The sequence below is a fragment of the Aquila chrysaetos genome, chromosome 16 (genome assembly GCF_900496995.4).
Source record: "Aquila chrysaetos chrysaetos chromosome 16, bAquChr1.4, whole genome shotgun sequence".
Lineage (NCBI taxonomy): Eukaryota > Metazoa > Chordata > Aves > Accipitriformes > Accipitridae > Aquila > Aquila chrysaetos.
The window spans coordinates 18,820,906-18,838,202 of record NC_044019.1 but is presented as its reverse complement, the minus strand read 5'-3'; the positions used below and the strand labels follow the sequence as shown (position 1 = coordinate 18,838,202).

At 37.8% G+C, this 17,297-nt stretch overlaps 1 protein-coding gene across 5 annotated transcripts in view; it reads left to right on the top strand.

Annotated features, from left to right (window-relative positions):
* The window catches only part of GALNT18 (polypeptide N-acetylgalactosaminyltransferase 18), a 253,560-nt gene that overhangs the window by 126,852 nt on the left and 109,411 nt on the right, over positions 1-17,297 (top strand). For 4 of the 5 annotated variants that reach the window (XM_030039346.1, XM_030039343.1, XM_030039344.1 and 1 more), the window contains exon 4: positions 9,155-9,321. The exons of the other annotated variant lie outside the window; for it this stretch is intronic. In XM_030039346.1, the coding sequence (XP_029895206.1) occupies positions 9,155-9,321 (167 nt within the window). The remainder of the gene's footprint in view (positions 1-9,154; positions 9,322-17,297) is intronic. 5 annotated transcript variants of the gene reach the window in all.

The following is a 17,297-nucleotide window of genomic DNA, read 5'->3' as shown; positions in this document are numbered from 1 at the left end:
GCCTTGAAGAGCAGCAGAATTAGGTTTGTGATAAAGTTGACACAAACAGAGCAGGTGGGAAATCCACTGAATGAGAATATGACTACAAGGGAGAAAAATTAAGCATTGGCTGGTTGAGGAGATTGATGCATTTTAGGACAAAAGCTGTTTATGTGTGTACATCTGTCCAAAATGTCCATCAGTGTTATGGTGGTATATGCAATCCTGGATGTAGTGTGCAAGACATCAGACTTTTCCTTTATTAAAACTGATGTCAGAAAAGCATGTGATCTCAAACTGTGAGGTTCAGGCTGGGCATTTGCATGTTAGCTCTGCTTCTCCCCAAAAATCAGCTCTTACAGACTTGCATTCTGTAAGTGTTTGCTTCCACATATGTCTGTGAAATAGTTCTGTTTTACTGGGCTTATGTTAGTGATGGATATGGCTCCATGTTAATTTCTGACCCAGTTCTTTTGTTTCTAGTCATGAAAGATAGCATAAATATTGTATGTTCTATTTCATGTTTCAAAGGAATCCTTTAAAAAGAGCACAAAAGCCTAGTACTTTACCTATTGTATTGTTTTGGACAGAAGTCCTAAAATTACCAAATTATTCAGCATTCTTGTTAAATACCTAACGTTTAACTCTGTCATATTTCCCACTCCCTTTTACTCATTTCTCTACCTTTGATTCTGCTTTTTCTTGTCTCACTTTTGCCTGCCTTCAAACTGACTCGTAGCAGTGGTGTGTACTGCCTGGGTAGCCACCCTCTGTGATTCCGATTTGTGCTTCAGTTTGTCCTGTCTGAATGTATCTCCTCAAATGGCTGCTCTAGATGTATTTAATATCACCAGCAGTGATATCAAATCAGCATGCAATCTCCAAGATGCTACAATAACCTAAGTTAATAATGATGTACACTTGTTGGTTTTGATCTTCCCCATTGTCTCCTTTAAATGAAAGAAGATGTGATGCAGTAATCTGCACACACTCTCTCTCTCATTTGCTCTCTCTCATTTTCTCTCAGTCTCTTTTTAGTGAATGTTCTTTCACTTGGCTTACATTTGCACTAAAACATACTCCAAATAATCCCTGGCATAATACTGTGAGAGGCTAACAATTTTTGGCCAAATAGCTATACAGAATTCTTCTCATGTTCATCCAAAAATGAGTTTTATTGAGATAATCAACTCCCAGCTTACTGTTATTACTGCTTTATTCAGAGAAAGATCTTGTTTTTAAGTACCAAGAAAAAAATGGACCTTTATTGTATAATTTTATCGACCTGAATAGCTTTTATTAAAAGAAGTGGGGAATCAGTCTATTACAATTAAATCTATGCTGTAAGACGCTTAGGAGACCAAGAACTAATCACTCTTGTGTTACAATCTTGGAACTTATCTGCGTATTTATCAAGTTCCCCGCCTATTATCTAATCTTCCCTTATTACAAACTTTTTGTTTGTTTTTAGGGGTTGGTGCCAGGTGAGAAAAAAACGTTAGCCATGTTCACTTGTAATTACATGGTAACTAACTCTATATTCAAATTCGTATGCCTGCCTTTGCTCCACTGTAATAGAAGATGATGACCACAAAGATTTCTAGATTTGCAGCAGAAGTACTGTTTTACTGGCTGTAGTTCTGTAGTAATAGATTGTAATCCTCAGAGATGAGGAAAAAAGCCCTTTTTATGTATTGTTCAATGTTGGCCTTGTTAGCATAGTTCAGTTAACACTTATAATAGCGAAAGGAAAAACGAAGAATGATCACAAAATGAAATTATAAACAGAAATAGTTGAGCTGGAATTCTTATAAGACTCAGTTCTTTTGCAAGAGTTTTAGTGCTATTTATTTCATTTATGCTAGAATGGGATTTTTTTTTTCTCCCATACATCTTGAACTTCCATTTGCCATTTTGGCTGATGACAAAATGTTACCAGATATTGAAGAAAGTACAATTCTGTTCCTGCTTGTGCTTCTGAGAAATTCATATTCAGTTGAAACTAAAGCTCCCTCCCACATATGTTCTTAAAACAATACTTTAACCCCAAATGTTTTAGTAATACACTGTATTGCATCCTGTGTTTTTTAAAAAAACGTGGAATAGATTACATACTTTAATGATTAAAACAAAAAAAGTGTTCTGTTGCCATTGTTGGCTGCGATACCTGTGTAACTCTTGGTGAAAGGTTCTCAAAAATTGCAGAAAATAATTCTTTTTCATAATTTTTATACATATTTGTAGAAGGTCTCAGAGATAAGTTATTAATACAGGAAATCATTCTGGCTCTGTTGTTCTTACTGCATAGTTACGCTAAACTAACTTTAATGTGACTGGCTAAATATTCTTATCATAATGCATATATTCTAGAGAAATATAATTTTCTTGCGGACAAATATTTGAAAGAAGATTCGTAATGTATGCTGTCCTCCATTTACCAGAGTTGCGCTTGAAATAGAACACCAGGAGTTTCTCTAAATTTCTGGTAACCATGGCAACTGTTACTTTAGTGTTATTAGCCCAATGTAATTTAGCAGAGTAGGTTGCTAGAGGTAATTTTTTAGCTACATTGGACTGATACTCATTATTGTAATTCTAAATAATATTTAGAATTTATGTTTAAAAATCATTTAGTCATAATACTGAAATACGCTCTATACTTCATGGATTTGTTTTGTTAGCGAGAGCCTCACTTTGCAGAGGGACAGGTTAGGGGTCTTGTCCAAGGCCCCTGGATGAGTCCGAGGCAGAGCTGTCATTGAAACTTGAACGTTGCTGGTTGCCACGCAACTGTTCAATTTTTAGGGCTTAATGGATCTAAGATTTTGATCCATGCAATTTCCTCCCTTTTTCCATCTTCGGCATGTTTTATACACATATACACGCACCCTTTCTTTGTAGCTATTTTGTTCATTCCTAGAATTCTGGAGTTTTATTTCTCATAAAACTTGGCATGAAGAAGAAGAGAGACATACTTGTGAAACTGCACAAGTGCTCTGCATTCTGTGCATGATATGAGGTCTGCGGTTTCGTTCTGATTTGTTTAAATAAAAAAAAGTAGGTAATTTTTATTGTCATCATCTGATACAAAAAACAGTGTAGGCAGGAAAATGCATTTTTTAAAAACTCTACACACATTGAAAAAGAAGTGAATTCAAGGTGGAAGTAAAGATGATAAATGAGTCTGAAGTGAAGAAGGAACACATGAACTCAATTTAGGAGTGTACCCTCAGTGAAAATGAATCCATTCAAAAAGACTAAAGAAATTAGACACAATGGGAGCCTAATTCTATTCACTTGTATTGTATGTAGTTATCTTTTAATGTACAGTGGAGCAAAAAGGGAGTCAAATGACATTCACAGCATTAAACGCTTTGCTCTTGTATGCACAAGGTGCCAAAGAATGGAAAATCTTGTCCAGTGTGATCTAATTTGTAAATATGTAAATGAATGCAGGTAGAAAAAACAATACAAATAATTTCTTTTAAATGGATGGAAGACATGTCAGAAGCAGAAATTTTGTTTGAACGTTTCAGTTTATACATGGATTTGTGGTAAGACAGCAGTGTTTTGGGGGCTGGTTTTGTCATCTGGAACATTTTTGGAATATAGTTTGTCACTAATTTCTTACAAAAGTATATTTTAGATATATCTTAACCTTAGCTTTATTGACAGAGGAGAAAACAAAAAAATTAAGGCAGCAACTTCTTTGAACTATTTTCAGTGTATTTTCGTTGCCATTTAAAATATTTTCCAAAATCACTGTGTTACTCTTTCTCTGATAGGTGACATGTCTTACCATTTTTGCTAGAGTTTCATTTTTATCTTCTTTGTACATTGGTATGGCTGAGGATAAATACTACTATGCCTAACCTAGACAGCTAAAAGATAGATTGGCTGTAGCTTTGTTTGCTGGACAATTTTATATCTCTGTGCATTTTGGCCACAAGTGAATCACTAAAGTAACAGGCTTTGCAGGTTCTTTACAGGCTAATACTGAAAATTATTTCAGTATATTTAAGCCTGTTAACTAGCTCATAGTCTGTTGGAAGCCCAATTTTCAAAACTCAGATGAAATGTCAATTATTACATCAAATGGAAGTGGGCTAGCTTTATAAAGGTGTACAGGAGACTAGAATTTTGTTAGTAATTTCTCATTATGCCCGTGCAAATTTGTACATCTAACTTGCGTATAAGAGATGACATCCACATAATACCCAGATTGCATATGAAATTTTTTTTTGTCAATGCAGAATGGCATGCACATGCACACACATAGTGTGCCATGAACAGGTCTGTTCTTCAAGGAGCTGAATCTGTAATGGTCTTAGCATCTTTTGGAATACTGTGAGGGTTAGTATTTAAAAATTGTAGTGTGATCATGTCCTAGTTTCAGCTGGGATAGAGTTAACTGTCTTCCTAGTAGCTGGTACGGTGCTATGTTTTGAGTTCAGTATGAGAAGAATGTTGATAACACTGATGTTTTCAGTTGCTGCTAGTAGTGTTTAGACTAATGTCAAGGATTTTTCAGCTTCTCATGCCCAGCCAGTGAGAAAGCTGGAGGGGCACAAGAAGTTGGCACAGGACACAGCCAGGACAGCTGACCCAAACTGGCCAACGGGGTATTCCATACCATGGGACGTCCCATCCAGTATAGGAACTGGGAAAGGGGGGGCGGGGAATCGCCGCTCGGGGACTGGCTGGGTGCCGGTCGGCGGGTGGTGAGCAATTGCACTGCGCATCATTTGTACATTCCAATCCTTTCATTATTGCTGTTGTCATTTTATTAGTGCCATCATTATCATTATTCGTTTCTTCTTTTCTGTTCTTTTAAACTGTTCTTATCTCAACCCGTGGGTTTTGCTTCCTTTTCGCGATTTTCTCCCCCATCCCACTGGGTGGGGGGGGAGTGAGTGAGCGGCTGCGTGGTGCTTAGTTGCTGGCTGGGGTTAAACCACGACAGATCATAAGTATAGGGACCTCCCAGCCACTTTGAGCCTGAAATATACACAATGAAAATCCTATTTTCAGATGCCATTTAACCCTGGTAGCACCTAAAATTCACATTTGCCAAAGATTGACCTCAGATTTGACCGTGCTGAGCCCAAGTCAATTTTTGCCTGCTTTACCTTCTCAGTCATCTAGGCAGTGTTTTTAAGCAGAGATTGTTCACCACGGAAGGTGACCTTTCTTTAATGAGTGATTTCAGAGGTTAAAATACTTACGCTAGGGTACAGGAGGCAGGTGTGGAGAACTATCTTTTCTCCTTAAGAAGATTTGAAACCTTATGTGTGTATATAGAGTTGGGACTGTTTAGCCTAGAGAAGAGGAATCTCAGGGAGGATGTCATCAATGTGTATAAATATCTGAAGGTAGGCTGCAAAGAGGATGGAGCCAGGCTTTTTTCAGTGGTGCCCAGTGACAGGACCAGAGGCAATGGACACAAACTGAAACACAAGAGGATCTGTCAGGATATCAGGAAACACTTTTTTACTGTGAAGGTGACCAAGCACTGCCACAGGTTGCCCAGAGAGGTTGTGGAGTCTCCATCCTTGGAGATACCCAAAAGCTGTCTGGATAGGGTCCTGGGCAGCCGGCTCTAGGTGACGCTGCTTTAGCAGGGGATTGGACAGGATGACCTCCAGAGGTCCATTCCAGCCTCAACCATTCTGTGATTCTGTATTGCTTCCCAGCCCTGACACCTGATTTGCAGGCTCTGTGAAACTGCCTTTATTCCTTTAGCCAAAGCAGCACTTCTTAAATGAAAACAATAAATATTAGCTTGCAAAGGAAAGAAAAAAAGTGATCACAAGAGTTACTGTGATGTTATAATCTAGACGATTGGAAGATAGCTGTGAAGAGTGAAGCCCAGGGTTTAAAATGCACGAACATGCATTGGAATGGGTACTGCAATACAGGTCCTTCCTCCAGGAAATTTACCCTAAACATGAGGCTAGAGAGGCTTACTTGGTATCGCTCCAACTTAGCATACATTTAATTGCTCCACAGAAAGTGGAATGTGTTCTGTTTTCGGGTGGGACAGAGTTAATCTTCTTTCTAGTAGCTGGTATAGTGTTATAGTTTGGGTTCAGTATGAGAAGAATGTTGGTAACACACTGATGTTTTCAGTTGTTGCTAAGTAATGTTTAGACTAAGTCAAGGATTTTTCAGCTTCTCATGCCCAGCCAGCAAGAAAGCTGGAGGGGCACAAGAAATTGGGAGGGGACACAGCCAGGGCAGCTGACCCAAACTGGCCAACGGGGTATTCCATACCATGGGACGTCATGCTCAGTGTGTAAAGCTGGGGGAAGGAGAAGGAAGGGGGGGACATTTGGAGCGATGGCGTTCATCTTCCCAAGTAATCGTTAGGCGTGATGGAGCCCTGCTTTCCTGGAGATGGCTGAACACCGGCCTGCCGATGGGATGTGGTGAATGAATTCCTTGTTTTGCTTTGCTTGCGTGCGCGGCTTTTTCTTTGCCTCTTAAACTGTCTTTATCTCAACCCACATGTTTTCTCACCTTTACACTTCTGATTCTCTGCCCTGTCCCACTGTGAGGGAGGTGAGCGAGCGGCTGTGTGGGGCTTAGTTGCTGGCTGGGGTTAAACCATGACAAATGACTCTGAAAAGGGGGACTGAAAATACTCACACCGAGCTGGCAAGTAGTTAGGTACCTCTCTGAGGAGATCAGAGAAGATTGAACTCATGCTCCTTCTGTCCTGTTTGAAGGTTTTCACTCCTGAACTGCTGGCTAAGAGAGAAAACCAGTGCTGCCTTGCACTAGTTGTCTTCTGGAAGAAAAGTCACCTCCCTCTGCCTCTTGATGTAGTGTTTGATTTTTGCATAAAAACCACTCAGGTTCTTATCTCTAGGAAAGTACCTATGCCTCTGATTAATTCAGAGGGCCCATAGTACTTCATGGAGAAAGCTTCTCCTTTCCTGTCTTGTATGTGTGCTTCTGAGCAGCTATGTACTTTAGAGGTTACTTATCAATCTGCTGAAAGATGCAATATTTAGATTATTATTTAGATTTCCTTTGTGAATCTATTGATAATTCCTTCTTAGAAAATCTTGATTGCCAGCAAAACTCCCCGAAACCAGTAAGAATCATCACTGCACCTGCTTTTAAAGGCCAGGTATAGAAGATGTCCAAATGTAAGCCTTTATGAGAATACATGCTTTCAGCCCTCCTGAAAGCTTCAAAGAAAACTTTTCAGTCTGATGCTTAAAGCTGAAAGCTCCCTTACAAGTGGAAAAAAATACAGGAGTAACACACCGGTAGAAATACAAACTGATTTGGAAAGTAAGTTTTGATTTGTTGTGCTGCCAAAAGATCAAACCTACAAGTGGGAATTGATAAATGCAAACACCATTTTAATTGTTTCTCTCTTGTATTGAATGCCATGGAACAAAAAGCTGTGGATCTTTGTGAACAGGTTTCTTATTTGTTTCTGAAAGATGAACCAGCTTGTAAAACAGTGTATTGTACACCTTTTAAGACTAAAACTGTTGTCGTTACTTTTTCAAGATTGTGTTTTGTTTTACGTGTCTATATAAGTCTTTCACATGGTCACAGAGAGAAAAGTACCTGAAATATTAAATAACATCTTTAATGTGATTTCTATCAATTTTAAACTAATGACTGAATTGAGAAAATTGGTTGACCAGCTGAATTTTTGAGTATTATATGTATCTCAGTGTTTTGGGGTGTCATGTGTCCTGTACACTGACTCTTTTTAGAAGCTTTAAAAACATACACATAAATTCGTCATCTTGATTGAACTTAATTTTTGTGCAACATCCAGCATGTGAAGAGTAATGCTTTTGCGATACTTCTCTGTGTTTATTGACTATACAGATTAAAATACAAAATCCCCCAAAATGGTATGCTTTCTCTTCAAACTGAGGAACAAATTTATTTAAGGAGTCATATTCAAGCATGATTTAAGAACTCTGAATCCATCCATGCTTTCTGTATGCTAAACATCAGCTGTTAGTAATGCTTTCCACAGCTTTCAGCAGTCCCTGGATGTAGTGAATCTAGACATCTTGAGAGAAGATAGCCACTTCAGTGTTGTCAAGCAGCAAAGAAGAGCATTAACATCAATCTTTTCCATCTCCAGAGCCTATCTAGAAATGATGCCTGCGTCAGCCTGTGGCCTAATTTCATCCTAGTGAATAGTTTCAGATCTGAGAAAAAGGTAGAATTAATTGCCGTTCAGAAACATTGCATTAAAATACCAAAAGTTTCAGAGAAAAGTTAATTACTTTTACTTAATTAACTTGTGGCTTTATTAAAAAAGCAAAAGTTTTGCTGGCAGTTTAAAAGATATAAATTTGTAAAAAGGCTTTCTATTCTTCATAAAATTACAAAATTTGAATCCTTTTTGAAATGAAGGAAGGAAAAAACCAATAAAACACTAAGGAACTTCGAAGTTGTGGGCAGCAATTCCATACTGCTGTTTGCATAAGCAAATTGGAATGTGGCTAAAATATATATTTTTTTAAAAAGCAAAGAAAAATCCACCGGGTTATGAGAGCATTCGTCATTTCGATTAAACCTCTTGACCGAGCTTACAAATAAGTTTTCCATCCTTGTACCTGTTTTTCTGGCTACACTGTCTGTCTTAGCTTTTGTAGCAGGATGTTCTTTGGACCTGGATCTTTACTGTGTTATTATTGATTTGAGAAAGAAACCTCTGATTTTGACTGACATAGATGGTAGATTCTGTAGCAAAAACAATTAACGTGGCTATTAAGCAGATGCTTTTTAAAGTAAGGGGCTAAGTCTCTTGTTTATTCCTGTCTGCACTGTCCAGAAAGGCATTGTGAACTGCTGTTGGAAGCTGCATTTAAACAAGAGTTTGCATCTGGTTTGCAGTGTTTTGGGCCTCGGGTGGAAAAGTGAGCTTACTCTAGGCCGTGGATGCACAGGCAGATTCAGAAGATTGTTTTCAGGGATTCCTTTTTTTAGATAGTAATTCATCTGGTTCTTGCCCATATGTGCTCTAAACAGGTATGGGGACCTTCTGATCTGTGCCTACAAAAGCTCTCTTATCAGTCTTATGGCTGGGGATAGATTTCTCTGAAACAATTTGTGTTGACATTGTGACTTCCAACAATTTACATCTTGGTGTTTTTTTTGTTTGTTCTTTTTTTTTTACCTTTTTCTTCAGGTGCAGAAACCTTACATTTCCTGACAGGCTTCCTGAGGTCAGCATTGTATTCATATTTGTCAATGAAGCGCTCTCTGTGATTCTGCGGTCCATTCATTCAGCCATTGACCGGACTCCTGCTCACCTGCTCAAAGAGATTATTTTAGTTGACGATAACAGTAGTAATGGTAAGAGGTTTTGCTTCTGTTCTTTCCTCCCCCGCCCTGAGGTTGGATCATACATGAGAATCCTTGAATTCAGTCTCCTCCTCATCCCATTGGCATTTCAAACGTTGTCAGTGTATTTTCTCCCTTCTTCATCTCAGTCTTGCTGGGCTGTCTTCAAATATGCACAAGTGGGGCATGTTAAAAAGAGTATGTTCAAAGATAGGATGCTGTTTCTGTATGTTTAAGGTGTCTGGTAAGCAGAATTTTGAGTGTAACAATAGATGAGAGGTGTAAGTTTTAGTACTTCAGAGTGCTTTCAAGATTATACGCTCTCTGTGCTCTTCCTGTTTCAGTTGTATGATTGCGTGTGTGTACTCACTTTCTCTTTTGTATAAAACACCTTTCTGTGTTTCTTGGACATCTCCTTTAGGTTTCCAGTTCTCCTCTCCTCATTGACAGCATTTATTTTGCTGCTTTTCTACTGTATGTACCCAGATTTTGCTCTCCATGATCTGAAGGACTGGACTGCCCATATCTGATTGTTCAGTACTTGCCTAGGTGTTTGTCAATGAGGCCATGCTGGGCATTATTTACAAGACTTATTTTCTGGCAACTTTAGCGATGAAATTTTAATAAGCACAGGATGCTGAACTTAACAAAAACTTTTGCTCTGATGGTGGGTGAATTCTGAACTCCTAAAATACAAGGAGAATCTGAATTTATCCTGTTGAAGGAAAATGCTGAACAAAGGGCTTCTCTTATCCTTGCCATCATTACAGCTGTTATGTGATCCCTGTAGCTACATCCTGTGACTCACTGCTGATCATAAATGTATCTCAGATTTGTCCAGAAAAGAAACTGGGAAACAAGTGAATAAGTTTCCCACCCCAGGCTATGCACTTCATCATCTCCTCTTCTGCTGACTATCAACGAAGGAAAAAGTAAAATCCTGACTCTTTAAAGTACACACAAAACCCAACAACTTGATGTAGGCTTATGTCAAATCTAATTCCAGTGTCAGTGAATAATACTATGTTTAGAGTTACTTAAGGCTGACCAAGCTTTTCTGAAACACCTGCTTATGGAACAGCGTGGGTAAATTGTCATGCAGGATTTATGAGTTGCTGTTCTTAGTATATGGCACAATTTATGATGTAGCAATGCAATGAAATAAACAAAAAAATCACATGAAACAGTAAACTATTAGCAAAGTAAAAAAAAAAATCAACATGTGTGAGCAGGCATACATGTGATTCAGAAACATCTTGTGAACTGAGGTAGACTTTTGATTTGCTTCAGCGTGTAGTTCAGTCATTTGACATGTTGTTTTGCTGATGCGCTCTTGGTGGCCTTAATTTTTGCCTATTCTGTCATGCAATATATGGCAGTTTGATAGGAGAAAATTAAAATTAAAATACAACTTTGGCTGGTGGACTTGGGCTCTGGAATGTGTTTGTAGAAATTTACTCCTGCAGCTTTCAAACAGGTACAGTTAATGTGATGCTAGGAGCTCAATGAATCTAAATGGCTATTGGTGCCTCAGGGCCTGAGGCCTCTGGACGCAGAGGGACTGGCCACAAGGCAGCCATAGAAAAAGAAAAATAATCTGGCTGAAAAAAGTGCTTTCTAGAGTTTGAGTCTGATTTTCTATGATTTACAGGCAGTTATTCCAGTGGGCACATTGCAGAGCAATGTCAGAAACATCAGTGGTCTAAGAGCCTGTCATCACTGTGATGAGCTCACTAACAAATACATTTTGCACTGTGCTCTGTGGGCTTGTTGAAATTACTCTTTTTCATTATTTCTTACCTGAAATAGATAAGAAATCACAAGAACCACTTAATCTTTCAGGAAGACCTCTTCAGCTGCATTTTTTGTTAGTACCAATATTGGCACTGTACAGTATCATATTTTTATGGTTGGCTGTGCCTTTTATTCAGGCTTGCCTTTCTTACCCTCCAGTGCCTTAAATCCTTAGGTTCCTGGCCCTAAACAGGACTGAAATTGAGGGGAAAGTAACCTTTGGTTTGGCTGTCTTGGCTTGGTGTTACATGTCATTCTATACAAAATCACAGTGTGCAGAGTGATACTTAGTCTCCTAGAAAAATTCAACTCTCTCCAGGATTTTCTGTGACTTCTCTAACCCGATCTCTGACGTCTCTTTCCCACAGTAGTAAATTAGATTCCTACAGTCCTCTTTATCCCATAATGTATGCTGACAACGTGGTAATAGGCATCCATTTGGAGAGGATAGATGTTTGGTAGGAAAGGGAGCAATTGTAAAGATGATTTATGGGCTTTTCTATTATTAGTTTAAATCCTGAAATATTTATTTTACAATTTGTTTTTGCTTTTACAATATTCTATTTTCAATTTTTTTCTCCCTTCTAGCATTGCTGAAACTAATCCTTTATATTTAGTGTCATCCCATGTTTTTGTTAGTAGCTCTTTAGCTTGCAACTGTTGCTGCTTGTAAGATAAGTGGGTTACTCTGGGCTTCCCTGTGATGTTACCTGAGGGGGCAAAAGCTTGCTCTGTGCTTGCATCTGGCTCCAGACTCTGCTTCTTGCAGGGACCTGTCAGAATCCTAATTGTAAGCAGTATGTTTACTCTCAGGCTTTTGCTGGGGATGGCAACTTTTATAACTTGATGTAAGATTTTTTTTTCTGTGATGCCACAGCCTTGGATTTCACAGGCAAGAAACATTGCACTATGGGAAGTGACTAGAAAGAAAAAGTGAGAACAGAGATCGGGCAGAGTGCAAATGAACACATTTTTTATTTTGAGTCTCTTGCGCTATTTGGTTGGATTCACATAGCATAGTGATTTAAAATAAAAGCAGATATGATGATTGTCACTAGAGGAGGGCACCAGAATTTCCTGCTTTTGGGGGGAAGCAATATACTGGTAAATTGGTATAAATTCTTGCTGCAGGCCACATTCTGAATCTGGTAATGAACACCTGGATTCATCTCTAATTTCAGTAGATCTGCGTTTCAGAAAAGAGCAGTGGAAGAACTAGTTGCTTTTTAAAATTCCAGAAGGCTGATTTCAGAAACACTATATTCAAGAGTACGGCCAAAGTCTGTTCATTTGTCTTGAACGATATAAGCTATAGTATTTCATTTCATGCACTTCAAGGTATGTCAAGCAAATTATCTATGACTTTCTCTAAACCTCAGTGCAGTTTTTCAAGTTCCCAATTATGTTTCAGGAGACCTCAATTAATCTCTTTGTGAAGTTTTCCTTTTTTTAAATAAATGTTTCAAGTTAGGGAACTGTGAAAATGCCAGTGTGTGCCATTTAAAAGCAGAAAATAGATTTAACAGGTCCCCAAATTTTGTTCCTTTATTTTAATAAAGTCATTTGCATGGCTTAATATGTGTATTTTGCCATACCATCTTTTCCGGTGGAATTCTGCTAAGCATAACACTGAAATGTTTCATATATGCTGTCAGGTACATTAGTATTAAAATTTAATTTAGTTGAAGGTTAAAAAAAGTGCTTTTCAGTGAGTACCTGTGTACTGTATAACGAGAACAAAAGATTTATTAAAAAAACAAACCAAATATCAGTGTTATTCATTTGGGTGTCATTCAGGTCTCAGTCACATTGGTGTGAAATTGAGCAACTGCACACATTTCAGCTGTCTTACTGTAGTTTTAAGTGCTGTCTGTCAGATCAGAATCCTTCCTATTCTCCTCAGGAGCACTGTTTGCTTTTCAGAGATAATTAGTTTATAACTTGGCAATAAAATAATTTATTCATTTTTGCCTTGAGAAGTAGCAGAGTTTTCCAGCTGACTCAGTGCATTTGAGGAGAGGGATTTGCAGAGAAGAGGCTTTAAAAAAACTTTTAAGTGACCATGCCCATGACTGCTGGTAGTTAATTAGACCTGAGGAATGTATTCAGAAAAAGTATTGCCTGAGCTGGAGACTACTGGAAGAGTGTTTTATTCACTCTCTGGCTTGCAGCCTCATGCCCTCTGGGGACAGGGTGGTGACCTGCTGTGCCACTGGAGTCCTGTCTTGGCTTTTGAGTCGTTTTGCTGGCATTGAGCCCTGCTGCATTATGAAGCACCTCTTGAAGATATTTTAAGATGATTTGAAATCTCTCTAAAAAAGCTCATTGTGAGCCATGATGTGTTCAGTTTCATGGGGAGGCAGTATGCATTAATGTGTCCAGAGTATGCCTTACAAAATTTTATATTATAGCAATAATTATCATCCTCTGACATTTTTTCATATTAAAGTTAATAATAAATGTTGCAATAGAGGCTCAGATTTCATAAGGTTTCTTCCTTTTTCTTTGAATCATTACTTATGAATGAAATATTCTAACATGTTCAGTTTAACGATTCTCATTTTGTCTTGACATTTCCATGAATACAGCTATTGAATTGCAGTAATAATGCTGGGAATCACAGGATGCTAATTTTATGACTCGCAGTGTTGAAGAGAATTAGCACAGAGGGGTAGAAAGTGGGTCAGATGCAACTGTAACACCTTTGAGAGATTTGCAACATTGTCCTCAAAACAGTGAATAAAAGGAAACTTTTCAAAAAGCATTCAGAGCTTTTAATTAGAAAGGTGTATTTCTTCTTTGGTTATTTTTAAGAGATATTTGGGAATAGAAGATAGTTTGATTTTTTTTCTTTACAAAAGCAGTGATGAGTAAACCTCAAAAGTATTATTCAAATGCATGCTAGATTTCATATTACAGTGTAATTTGAAGATGGTTTACTTGTAGACCAGACAACTATGAATATAAAAACCTATTAATAACAATCTTATAGGGGAAACTTTAGGACTTGCCATCCTTCTATTTGACTTCTTGTTCTTCTCTTCCCTGAATGCCAGCAAATTCAAAGACCAATAAAAACATTTAAAAACAAGGAAAAAGCCAAACTTTATGCAAACCTGCATTTACTTTTGGGCCATGGTTTATGCATTGTGAAGGCTTTGCTTTATCTGCCTAGATTCATTTCCCCTGAAATGAATTTCTGCTCCTTCGTGGCGTATTTTTATCATTGTCCCATTTTCTTCCTTTTTCTCTCTGACACCTCCTTTTCAGACATGTTTTTCCATTTCCTTTTGCTTTCATTTAAAAATAATTATGTTGTATTCTTTTAGATCAGTGTTTCTAACTCTCCCATGTCTGAACTCCATACTGCGTCAGACTGAAACATTGACTTGCATTCAGTCACGCGTGGGGGTGGGGATGGGGATAACATCCCTTGCTGGAGGCAAGGCTCTGATTTTTTTAGCATTGTAATTATAGTTGTATGAAAGCTGTTTGATAACCAGCATGCAGTTTGCTTTGTTTTATAATGGGAACTGTCACGTTCTCCATTCTGTGTAACTTATGGGGAAGGTCCTTAGCCTTTGTTTTCTGGAAGGTTAGGAAAGCGGCAGCGCTGTGAGAGTGAGGTGGGGCTGCAGGACCACTGCAGCTAAGTGTGGCTCTTCTGGTGCATCCTGCAGAACTCACACATCTGTTGGACCTTTTGTCTCTGTGGAAGTGTGTGCTCGGCAGGTGTTTGCAGTGGCAAAGCAGTCTTTCAAAAGAAGAGTTACTTTAATCATCTGCAATATAATATAGTTCAGTCTCTTTCTATGGTTGGAGAAGAAAAATTTCAATGTGTGTGAAAGCTGATAGCCTAACTTCTGTCCACATTAGGGGTCATCAGTGGGCAGCAGAGTTTTTATTGCAGTCTCCTGACATGAGAGAGTTTGATTCAAACATTCATATAATACTATGAACTGAAGCTTCCCTAGCCAGCAGTTGCTGAAAGTTAATATATGGTCATCCTATCTTTTATTCCATCCACAAGGTAATTTAATGCTTTCAGTCCTAATATGCTTGCACTGTTGCAGTCTAATAAATACCTTCTTTTATGTCAGATTCAGTACAGCAAGTCCAAGAGGACAGAGCAGCTGCTTCTAAAACCAGCATTTTCTGTACTTGCAGTTTAACGTAGGCAGCAGAATAGGGAAAAAGTTATTTTATGCAACTCCAAACCTTATCACCAGATAATTCTTTTTTTTTTTCTAATCAGACAAGCCCATTGCCATTAAACTAAGCTTTAAGATTGAAATAACAACGTATCTCATTTCAGCATGAGGAACTAATTTAAGTGTCATCTCAATGGTATCTACATGCCAGATTTAATCCTAATGGCAGGTAGTAAAGTGGAGTATCTGAACTACAATATAGGAAATGCTGAAAAACTGGAGATAGGAAACAAAATGCAGGGATGATTTCAGCTGTAGTTTTAGAGCTTTTTTATATATTCTCTTTTTTTCATATAGCAAATGAAACTGAAAGCTATACTCGCATTTTTTGATTGTGGTTTTGTTTTAGCTTGAATCCCAATGTACCAATTCATACTATGTATCACTTTCACATATGCTGTGTACCCTATATATGTCAAGCAGCGCAATGCACAGTTAGTATTTCCTTGTTCTTCATCCCTGTGTCTGTTCTGTCATCCTCTAATGACACAATCCTTAGTGTGAGCACAGACATTCGTGCTCTCAGGTTACTTACTGATCATATCAAAGCCCAATACAGACAATACAGCTGAAGTTTCTAGGTGATGGTAAATAGCTGCACATTGGCACTTTGGAATCTTTTGGAAGAATGATTTGGGCCAACTTACAGGAAATAGCATCACCTGTGTCAGGTGTGCTTTTCAGAAACAATATGTGGCCCACAGTGTTGAAGGCTGCAGTCAAATTCAGTAAGAACAGGCTAGTTTTAAGTTCTAGTAGCAATGAGGAATTCACCCCATGTGCATTGGAAGTGCTATTGGCTGGTGGCATCCTGACTAAGAATGCCAGCATATAAATGCTGCCTTGGTCCGCTTCTCAGTACCATTACTGTGATTTTAGCTTTAAAATTAATTACTAGAGATCTCTGAGAAATTGCTTGATTGAAAAAAAAAAATTCCCATTTCTTCCCTTTCTTATGTTTGTGGGATTATTTTGCCTTCAAGAATGCTTGAATGGTTTCCATTGATAACATTCTCAAACACATCTCACTAAATTTAAGTAGCAGCTATATGTGTAGATCCAATGCAGTCATGTAGAACTTGTGAGAGAAGTGCTGATATCTGTTGATGGCAGTAAGGTAACTCTGGTTTGATTGGATTGTTTCCTTTTGACATCTTTTCTCATAAAGTATCCAGAGATCTCCTTGCATCCAGTAGAATTTGCATTTGAGATATTCTAGTAATGTAAGCTGTTAAGAGCCTGAATGACCTTTTAAAGGATTTTGTTCTCTTTCCTTATCAAGAGAATGGTACTTATATTTGCAAAAGTTTGACAGGGGGTGGGGAAAATACTCTGCAGTGTTAACCAAAGGAGTAAAAAGATAGAGTCCTATATAAAGTGAGAAATACAAACTGACTTTTAAATGAACTTCGTTAAAATTTACCTTTTCTGCCTAACCCAAGCATACTTTTCTTAAAAAGAAAAATTAGTAAAAAGGTAACCTTCACAAAATTAATGCTGATTTCTTAACTTAAACTGATAGTAAAACTTCCTGCCAGAGCTGAGAATTTCAAACACTTCAACTTCTTTGTGATAGAATCTGAAAATTCTTAATATGCTGAAGTGTCCAATAAATACATGATAAGAGATTTGCCTAAGGAAGTACTTAAGGGTGTTTGAGTGTATCACCAAATGATAAAAAGCAGTTAGCACAAATATATGAATAAATTACAGACTCTTCTGTGTTCACCTAATAGGCATACACAAAGGCACATGTATAGGCATTGCTAGATGTTTTAAAGACATTGTGGAACCTACTGTAAGTCTAAAGTTCAAGTTTAGAACCTTTTATCAAAGGATATTTGAATTCTTGTTGTGAATAAAAAAATCAATTCATGTTGACTTTTCTTTTGACATACTTTTTCTGTAGATATGCTTGGCATTTCATTTTTCAAAGTGTTCTCCAAGTATATTGGATGATCAAATTTTAAATTATTTGCTGTT